This window comes from Cotesia typhae, unplaced genomic scaffold, assembly GCF_013202065.1.
Source record: "Cotesia typhae breed Kobodo isofemale line unplaced genomic scaffold, CoteBio_Ctyphae contig_5, whole genome shotgun sequence".
Lineage (NCBI taxonomy): Eukaryota > Metazoa > Arthropoda > Insecta > Hymenoptera > Braconidae > Cotesia > Cotesia typhae.
In genome coordinates, this window is record NW_027423757.1 from 2,407,067 (window position 1) to 2,418,180 (window position 11,114).

The 11,114-nt window shown below is 24.3% G+C and overlaps 1 protein-coding gene across 1 annotated transcript; it reads right to left on the minus strand.

Annotated features, from left to right (window-relative positions):
- Positions 1-774: 774 nt before the first annotated feature.
- On the minus strand, positions 775-10,884 carry LOC141530643 (hexokinase type 2). Its single transcript, XM_074247865.1, has 10 exons — positions 10,624-10,884; positions 7,749-7,861; positions 4,553-4,706; positions 4,235-4,453; positions 2,917-3,236; positions 2,698-2,810; positions 1,743-1,898; positions 1,516-1,655; positions 1,280-1,413; positions 775-1,210 (listed from the first exon to the last, which is right to left on the minus strand). Exons 2-10 carry the CDS (start codon positions 7,830-7,832, stop codon positions 1,121-1,123), a joined length of 1,410 nt encoding a protein of 469 aa, XP_074103966.1. The 5' UTR covers positions 7,833-7,861; positions 10,624-10,884; the 3' UTR covers positions 775-1,120.
- Between the last annotated feature and the right edge of the window lie 230 nt (positions 10,885-11,114).

The following is an 11,114-nucleotide window of genomic DNA, read 5'->3' on the forward strand; positions in this document are numbered from 1 at the left end:
CTTATTATTTATAATCACTATCGTAGTTTAAATTATGTGTTAAAGATATATATTCAATTCTTCATGTGTTATAAGTTGCATCTTATTGAAGATAATTGATTCTTATTGGTTTCAAACAATATTAATCTAAATATTTATTAATGATATTGATTTAATTATATTTCTTTTTTTTTTTTATAAACTTTATATACTGCAAATAATTTCACAGTTATAACACTAAATCTTTATATTTTAATTCTTATATTTATGGATGAAAAAAAAAAATAAATAAAATTGCAGAAAAATACGAATATCAATTCTGCTTCACTTTTAAATTAAAATGAAAATTATATTAACTACAAATAACCAGTTTAAAATAATTAAAGAGATTGGATTCTGGTACCAAACTGACCATTGGGTACTTTACCCCATACAATGAACAACAGTTTGTCTTGATATATGGTGTGACTAGTTGCCACTATTTTATAAACATAAACCTTAATAATTATCTATATTTTTATAACAGTAATATATTAAAAATAATCAAAGAAAGTTAAATTTCTATTAAATATTGATAAAAATAATTTTTATATTTTTATATAAAATAAGAAGTTTGTAGAAACTTTGTCAATACATAAAAGATAATCTATATATAAAATATATGTACAATAAAATATATATTCATATAATTTAACATTAAGTTTTCAATTTTTTATATTAATAAGGCCAATTTATTATCCTAAAATATAAAGAAAAATTAAATGCAATAATAATATAAAATTTATAGTGATGTAGAAGTTTTATTTTAACAACGATTAAATTTTATTAGAAGAAAGTCAAATGTTCACTATTGAAGAATGCAATAAAATTTTCGGCTTCTACTTTAATTTAAAATATTTCTATTTTTCATTATAACTTAATGAAATAAAAAAGATTCCATTGAAATAAGAAAATTTCTTCAATTAGAGATAATTGAATCGGTTGAATATTGTATAAAAAAAATCTTAGTAAAAAAATACTAAAAACTAAACAAAACTTAAACATGATTGTAATTAGATTCATTGAAATAAAAGAATTTAATTATCAACATTAAAAATTAAATGACATACCGGCGATTGCTTGATTAACTTTAAATAAGCTTTCATTCTAATCTTTTTTTTATCCTTAATGCAATCGCTGCTACGATTGCCGCACCTTTTCCACTTCCATCTTGAGCGTGAATAAGCTTAAACTAAAAAATAAAATTTTATAGTCATTTATGTTGCTAATTACAGTGATTAACTTAATTAATTAAATATACCTTCCGAGCTGGTGTCAATAAAGTTATATATTGATTCATCCAACTTTCAAATCGTGGATGATGTTTATAGAGAGAACCATCAACAGCTATTGTTACTTCTTCTCTCTCCATGTGATCAAGAAGCGTTGCGACGCCTGAGAATTAAAGAAAATTGTTTGATTTTATAATTGTGAAAAATAAAACAATAAATTCGGTTAAATAATAATAATACTAATAATAATAATATCAGGTCTTACATATAGAAACTAGAAGAGCTGCGCGATTTGACGCAAGCTCACAAACATATTGAACTATTTTTAAATCTTCTTCGTCAGGTATTATATTAAATTTAGCAAGAACTTCTTTGGTGTGAACGCTACTGCCATTGACTGTGTCTCTGTATAGATAAAATTTTAAATTAAATGTGATTTATTTTAAATTCAATTTACCAATAAAAAATTTATTTATTTATAACTAAACTTACTGTTCAATAAGAGATATGTAATCTGTTAAGAAACTTCCAACTAAAAGTAAACTTTCTGGAACTTGTCTCGTAAACAATAAACCATCTTTTGACAATTTAGCCAATATAACACGTACAAATTCCCCAAGGTATTTACCACTGATATATTTTTCAAATCTATAGATTCAAAAATAAAAAATATTATTCATTATAAAAGAATAAAATTTAACAGTTAAGGGGGAATACCACTGTGACGATCGAAAAAAATAAATGATTTTCGGGAATTTTTTTGACAAGGAAAATAAAGGATTTTGGGGATCGGATTTTTTTTATTTTATTAAGCGTACATTAAAGATTATTATCCTAAATTTTTATTACAAAGTTATTTACAATCTCGTAGAGCACTAGAAAAAATTTCCTCCTCCATAGTCGATTCGATAACTCAAAAACGGATCATTTGAAAATAAAAACCCTAATTGATTTTTAATCAGTAAGGATGTAGTTATCGTCGCACGTACGGAATTTGAAAAATTTTTATTTTAAAGATTTTTTTAGCCCGGTTAAAACAAAAAAAAAAAAGTAAGAATAGAGAAAAAATTTTCAATCTGTCGCCATTTTTTTTTAAATGAAAATTTTCAAAATTCCGTACGTGCGACGATAATTACATCCTTATTGATTAAAAAGCAATTTGGGTTTTTATTTTCAGATGATCCGTTTTTGAATTATCGAATCGACCATGGAGGGGGACATTTTTTCTAGTGCTCTACGAGATTGTCAATAACTTTGTAATAATTAAATATTTTTTAATAAAAATTTAGGGTAATAATCTTTAATGTACCTTTAATAAAATAAAAAAAATCCAATCCCCAAAATCCTTTATTTTCCCTGTCAAAAAAATTCCCGAAAATCACCTCTTTATTTTTATTGTCACAGTGGTGTTTCCCCTTAAATTTATTAAAAAAAAAAAATTATTTACGTAAATGAATTAACGAGTAAAGAATTAGCGTCATTTTCTCTGTCAAAATCTGTTTTTATGAAATCTAGAACACCATTGTCACCAAATGCACCCCACTCAATATCAATAATTACCTGAAATAAAATGAAACAATTAATTTCTGTGATATGATGGCTACTAATTAAACTATTTATTTTTTCAGTAGAAAATAAAAAAAATGTATTTGAAAATGTTTTCAACCTCTCGCTCGCCATGTCGCTCAGGCTCCCAGTGCTCGACTTTATCAGCTCGTTCAAGATAACAAGCATTACTTCCTGTTCCTAGGATAAGACCGATAGCAGTGTTTGGATCTTGAGTAGCTCCTTGAAGAAGCGTTCCAGTTGTGTCATTGAGCACTGCTAGTACTTTAACTCTTGTATCACCACGACGAGCTATGGCGTCTTTTAATAATTGTACTGCATCTTTGTTTACAACATCAGGACAATTGAAACTCTTTGTCCAAGTTACTAGAATTCCTGTTTCCAATGAATGTTGGATCATTGGAAATGAAAAAGTGAAACCTGAAACATAAGAGAAAATATTTCTTTTTAATCAACCACAATGACATAATGATTTATTGAAAAATTAAAAATTATAATGGTAAACAAAGATACAAATATTCCATTTTTAATATTCGAGTTTTAAAAATTTATTATACTAGAAAATCGAACGCGCTTTGCGCGGTTCTGTCAAAATGTTTATTATTAATAATTTAATTAATCTACATTTTTACAAATTTTATTCATTAATATTTAATCGTTGCTATGGTAACTGTTGCCAAAGTGATCACCATATCAACGAAAAGCGATAACAATGAAAACGTTGCATCAACTTTTTAATAAAGGATGCTGTAAAATTCTGTTCAAAGATCTGATAAGATTGGTGCAAAAATACATTCAAATATGGGTAGAAAAAAAACATTACCCTATGATGGAATAAGTTATACATTTTGAATATTAATCTTATAGATTTATGAATAAATTCATACACGGAAAAAGAAAAATAGAAAAATTACAGTTTCAAATTGTAAGTATTTCAAATTTTATAAGAATTAAATTGTAAAATGTAATATTTACATTGAAAGTTAACATTCAAAGTTTGAATTAAAAAAATGTTATTTCGAACTGTAATTTTTCTAGTTTTGAATACAACAGGACACTTATTACTATTTACAATGAAATTTTTCAAGTTGTCTTTTTTCTATGTATATATCGATATAAGAAGAGCTTAATATCAGAAAATAAGACAAAATAATATTCAACATTGATTTTTTTAACAATTGGTAAAGCATTAATTTAAAATATTAAAAAATTTTGAATAACTTAAAACGATAGTTTTTCAAAAATTTGATTTTTAAAAATGTTGCTTAATCTTAAAATAAATCAATACCTCGAAATTTTCTCTCGGATTATATTAAAATGAAGTTTATTGATTAGATAAAATTTAAAAAAAATATTTTAAGTTAGACTTCTAAAATAAGCTGATTTTTAAATGTAAAAGTATTTATAAATCTAATTACCTAAAGGAAGCTCTACATCTTGAAGACCCTCGCTGATAACAAAATTGCTGACACATTCAGCGAGATATTCAAATAATGGCATTCCCGAGCCGGTTCTAAGATGGGCATCAATGTGATATTTTTTTACGTCTTCCCTTACAACCACACCATTCACCAACTCCAGTAGGAGAACGCGAAAATTTGTTCCTCCCAAATCGAGAGCCAAAAATAATCCTTCCTCTGTAAAGATTCATTAAATACTTGCAGATCAATGAAATCCAGTGAAATAATTTAATTAATAAATGAACAATATTTACTTGGTAATTTTTAAAAGCATACCTGTTCCATCAGGCAATTCAGGTATATAAGTATTTTCCATTTGCAGAGAAGAGGGTTGTTGGTGGATTCCTTTATTCATTTCGGACCGGAAAATATCTTGGATTTTTCTGGCTGTCGTCGCAGAAAGTCGCATCTGCGCCAATAAATTTTCAATCTAAAAAAAAATTTAATTGAATTAAAAACAAATTTATTTTTTATATTTTACGTAAATAATAATTATAAAACATAATAATTAATTTCCTGGAAACTCACAAAGTGTATTGAGTGATCTGATATAATAAGCGACAAAAACAAGTATTACAAAACGATAATATGTACACTACTGGAGGTACGACTGTGTTCTTTTCTATTTACATTGCCACAGTCAATTAATTGGATTTTAATACTCATGTATGTTCTGAACTTACAGAAATTCCAAGAATAATTAATTTAATTATTTGATTTACTTTATAAATAATATATTAAAAAATCACGCATAAATTATTCATTTTTTTTAATCATGCTGTCTACTGTAAATAATTATTAATTACATTTTTATGGCTCATTATCACTAAAATTATACATGTAAAGAGAATTTTTTCTCTTTATTTATTATCACACAATATAATTATTCATTAAAAACTCGTTATTCTTTAAATGATAATTGAAAAATATATCTCAAGTTCTTAAAATCTATCTTTTAATTATTCATTATCACGTTACTATTTTTATCCTATTACAATTATTGTGAAATCAACGTGTTATTTGAATTTTATGATTGATTATATGAACAAATATTTCATTTAACTTTTTTTCAACCAAACAAATATTTTTAATATTTTCTAGAATGAAGAATGAAGATTAATTTATTTATTTATTTTATTAATTAATTAATTTATTTATTTAAATAAATAATTTTCAAATTCTTTGATAAAACTGATTTCTAATCTTGTCATTTTTCAATAAACTTCAGGTAATACTTACTAAGAATATGTTTAAAAAAAATACTCGAAAAATATTTTTTAAAATCATAAATAGACACTCATAAGTCAATTTTACTATAACAAGACTGTAATTGAACAATATACGTCAGTGTCAATAAAGATATTAAATTGAAAACATTAAGCGATCTTCAGATCGAGAAAATTCTTAATTAGGCCGTCTACATGAGTATATATCTAAATTTATATCTATCTATATCTTTATAATATAAATACTAAATGTGTAAAACAACATAAATACTACACGCAATTCTCATAATGTGATTTATTGATGAAATTACGTCATACAATTCAAAGCAATTAGATGTACGTTTATATTGTTAGTATTGTTTAATTTTTGTAATGTTTTCTGGGTTTAAACCACATTAAATAAAAAAAAAAATTACTTAAGTAATTCCTCCGTACTCTAAAACGATAAAGATCATATAATTACGTCGCATTGATAAATTTTAAGATGTTTGCTTTATTAATGAGAAAAAGTTGTAAATTACAAAAAAACAATATTATTATTATTATGAGTTTTACTTGTATACCAATTCTGGTTTTTACAAGGCTGATTGTCTCAGCGTCTCCACATATAGTTTTTCTCTCTATTATCATCGTATGTTTTTCGCTTTTTTATATTATCAACACAATCTTTTACCTCATCCACTTTTTATTATCAACATAATCCAATATATTATCCACTTTTTTATTATCAACATATTCCAATATCTTTCCATTTTTTATTATCAACATTTTTTTGCACTGTCTTTCAATTATCAACATATTATTCTTGCACATATCTTTTATTATTCCTTATATATATATAAGGAATAAAGCAGCTTATCAAAAAAAATTCAAGTAAGAATGTAATCAGACAAAGGAAAGAATCTTTAAAAACAGAGAGGCTCGTCCTGCACAGATTTTCTTATTAGTCAATAATTTAATCAATTCAAAATATGTAAAAATAGTCAAGTAGTTAAGATACTCAAATGATTAATCTATTTTCTTAAGCAATATACGATTATTAATTATCTCGTGAATAATTAAATATTTTTAATCCAACTTGTTTATGAAACATAAAATACATAATTGATTAAATAATCTCTTTGGAGGTCCAATGAACTTTATATGTACCAAATGATAACCCTTAAAAATACTATTAATGATAAATTGATAACCGTCAGGTTATTAAAAATGGGTTAGATTATAAGTAATTTTTCTCTGTATCGAACAATTATAAATCAAAGACACAAATGATTTGTTTCTTTAATTGTAATAACTCAATTTTTTTTTATTTAGTATTTAATATATGTTCGCAAATGCCCTCGTTTGTATCATTTCAGATACTTAGTCTTAATTTACGGGGCACCCAACTGAGCTATTATTAGTTGTTCAATATAAAGTAGGGTCCACAATAATAAATTGTGTGTTATAAAATTTATACGACAATATTAATATATAACTAACATCGAATGATAAATTTTTAAATTATAAGAAACCACAAAAAATATGTTTTTTCTTTTATGATCTTGATATTCTCCATGTAATTCTATCGAATCATTAATTTCTAAACAATATTTAAGTTTTACTATTACTTTTATTGTTTTTATAACTTTAATTTTTTTATTTTTCTAATTGATTGATTCGATTCTCTGATCATTGATGTATGCCATAAAATTTTCGACGAAGTTATCTCTTAATTTATTTTTATCTAAGATAAAAACTGTGAGGCTTAAAAACAATTATCAATAAAATAACTTATGTTATTTGATTCATTAATAAACATAAAAATAAAAATATTTAAAATATTAACATAATTCTGATACTTTTTTTTTTCAAGCTCTAGCTTATTAAAAAATGATAAATAAATATTTCTTCGTATGACACTAAAGTTGACAAACATTAAAATTTTTTTTTTTAATTTTACAGCAATTAAATTATTATAAAAAAAAATTTAATTACAAAATTTCACATGTGAAAATTTTTAGAAGCATTTTTTTATTGTAATTGATTTGTTATTAAAATTTTTAAAATTGATAGCTAACTTCAGCACTATTTCTTCGTAATAGTGTACTTTCACAAAGTTTTGTGTTTTTTTTTTCCACAAAAATAAAAATAAGCAATCAAGAAAATTATTTTGTGAAAACTAATCAATTTTTTATAGTTAAAAAAAAAAGTATTTTCAGCACTTGATAACAAACTGAATATTATTAATTATCATTGTTATATACCTTTTGTCTCTTGACATCGTCCGGAAGATCCAAAGGGCTAACCTGGATAGCTTCATGGAGAGCTCTTTCAGAGGGTACCATCATTTTATTTAAATGTTTTCTGCTAATGAACCCTAAAAAAATAAAAAAATAAAAAACATAAATAATAATAAAAATTATGTAATAAATATCATATAGTATATCTTGACGGAGATAAGTTGCTAAAACGTATGATGTTTTATTATCGAAAAAAGTATCAAATATTAAGTTTTATCTCATCCTTGACAAAATAAAATTTCGGAATTATTATTTATCAATGCTACCAATGATCAGACGGGTACCCACAGGCAATTTAAAATCATCACAGCTACTTAATCGAGCCCGCAGATTACTTTCTCTCTTGTTATCGATCCTATGCTATGCCATATAACATGATCATACACGAGCATCAAATCAGAACTACTTGATATTTCAAGTGGTTGTATTTCATTTACAATAAAAAAAAAATAAAAATAAAAAAAAAACATGAAATTAATATCCCGCAGAAATATATTTCATCATCTATTCTAAAAATAAACTGAACAGTGATAAAAAACAATAAAAAACGATTAATTTTAGTACTAGAATATAAAATTTTAAAGACAATTGTTAAAGAACGAAAAAGAATAAAACAATCGTAACAATTTTTTTCCATTTTGTAACATGTTATTTTTGATTGTAAAAATACATTTTCTTCATAATATTTATATGGTTGAGATGAAATAGAAATTTTAGATATTTAACAGTAATTTTCTGTAGTCTAAAGTTGTATCTTATTTTAAGTTAGTTCACGTACCACCCAATTCACTGATTCATTACACACGTGGATAAAAGTTTACGATATATTGCGTCACATTATTTTTATTTGACAATCTTTTCGTAGCCTTAGTAGTCTAGTCGTGATATTACTAAACAATCACAAATTATGATTAAATATGATAACATGTTAATATTTGCAGAAAATAATGAAAAATTCTATTAAATTAATAACTTTTGCTTTTAAAATTTGTAAATTTTCCCGGTGAAAATAAAACAAACGGTTCGTAAAAGACATATTAAATTAGAATCTTAAGAATTTTCTTAATAGCTATGTTCTATTTAATAAACAATCATTCTTTCTACTAGTGTAATTACTACTAACTTCTCGTATAATAACCAATTTAAATTATTTAATTAAACTGGTCTGTTTGCCGGTCTTGAATTATTTCAAGCAAATGACTGCATTTTTTTAACGTATGCATTGATATTTAAATTTTCAAGTAAAAAAAAATTTAATATTTTTTAAGTTAATATTTTAAAGAAGTGGTAATTTATATTGAATTAAATAATTAAATAAATTTACTTTAAACGAGATCAGTTGAAGTATAAATAAATCATACCGATAAAAATTTAAGCTTCCAAAAATATTAATTTCCTCCAAATTCACTGGGATACATTCTATACTTCATGATTAAAGTGTTTCAAATACAAAATTAAAAATTCTTCATTTATAATGTAATAATAATACTTATCATATTATATAAATAATTTTTATTAACTTTTGTGTATAAATACTTTGCATATAGCTATTTACAGTCAGATTTATCATTCGGATGGAGATATATTTTTAAACTTGATTCTAAAAATAATCAGACTTTACGAATTTTATTTGCTTCAATAATCGTGACAGTAAATAAGTTAAATAGCTTAATAACTTTGATTTCCATTAAACTAAATTATGAATAATTAAAAATGTAATCAACGGATATGATAAAAAAGCACAAGCGACATTATATTACTTTTTTTGTACAGTAACTATAAGAGCAAATAAACTTTGATTAAAATCAATTGAAAGGTGTAAACGTCAGATACAATAATTTAACCAGTTGACCTGACCAAGCTATATTTTAATTTCAGATATATATACATCGTGCTAACTTAGTAATTGTCATTTAACAATTTAATGTGGTACTTGAAAAACAAAAAATCAAGCAATTTCTTTTTTTCATGTTTAACTTTGACAAAAATTTTAAAAGTGATCTTGTCAGCAGAAAAATCGTATCAATTAAGTATGAGTGTAATACTTTCGTGTGTACATAAAAATATAATATTATGAATATAATAATGTGGTTCCGTGACGTATACATCCGCATGATTAAAAAATGACATTAAAGTTAGCCGTCACTTAATAATTTTTTAATTTTCTTTAACAAAAAAATTTGTTCTAAAAAATTTGCATTTTTAATTTATTAAAATTTCTACAAGTCCATTTTTTTAATAATTTTTTTTTTTTGCTATAATTTATTTGTTAAAAAAAATTAAGATAGTTGCGAAGTGTCAGCTAAATTTAATGTTTAAAAAAGAAAAGTAAATGATAAATTACAAGATTATTGACGGATTAATACACTAGTTTAAAATAATTACCATTTAAAATAATAAATCAGAAGAGTAAATAAATTTGAATATTATCAGTAATTGCAAATTATCAGAAACTTCCAAACCTCTGTTATCTGATAAAAGTAAAAACGTAACTACGGTATACTTTTTATTCCAAATTACGTAAACGATAGTACATTGAGACAAGTTAATAATTTAAATAATATATTCTGTAAAGAAAGTATAAAATTAATATTTAAATCAGTGGCATTTTTTAATTCATTATCAAACATAAGTATTGTAATTTAATGAAAAAAAACTAATTTTAAAATTAAATATTTTATAAAATTAAAATTATCTTTAAACAGATTTATCAGTGACGTATACTATGCCCACCTGTTGCGGTAACTTCTAACAGAAAATTCTTAAAAAATAATTTTTTTTTTGTGTTAAAAATATGAAATTTTAATAATTATTGATAATAAAATAAAAAAGGACTTACTTTAAAGATTTAGCCTCACTGACAGCTGGTTCAGTATCCAAAAGACACTGAACTATACGTTCCAAGTCGTTTGGGAGCTTGGATTAAAAAAAAAATATTCTTCTTAAAATCTTGATGATTTAACCGAAAATGAAAAAAATCAATCAAGAAATTAGTACATGAATGAAAGATTTGAAATAAAGTCTTAAGTATATTAATAAATTATTTGAATATTCGTGTGTGTATGTCATCCAAAATCACGGAATGTGACTAAAACTGAATGGAACGGCGCCGACAGAGTACTGCATTAACTCCGAGCCTCCAAGATCGGTCGAGCCTCCACATATTTCCCCACTACATAACACTATATTTTATGTTATAATATTACAGTAACTCCAACATATCATCTACAAACTAAAAGTTAACGTAGCTTACTCTTGTAACGTATAAATGTATGGAGATTATTTACATACACTCTCACAATTTTGATTACGTTACGTGACATTTACACG

Coding starts and splice junctions, on each gene's coding strand:
- LOC141530643 (XM_074247865.1), bottom strand. CDS start 7,832: ATGATGGTACCCTCTGAAAGAGCTCTCCATGAAGCTATCCAGGTTAGC. Junction 2,811..2,916: donor AGCGACATGGCGAGCGAGAG/GTTGAAAACATT, acceptor ATTTTATTTCAG/GTAATTATTGATATTGAGTG. Junction 1,211..1,279: donor TATTGACACCAGCTCGGAAG/GTATATTTAATT, acceptor TTTATTTTTTAG/TTTAAGCTTATTCACGCTCA.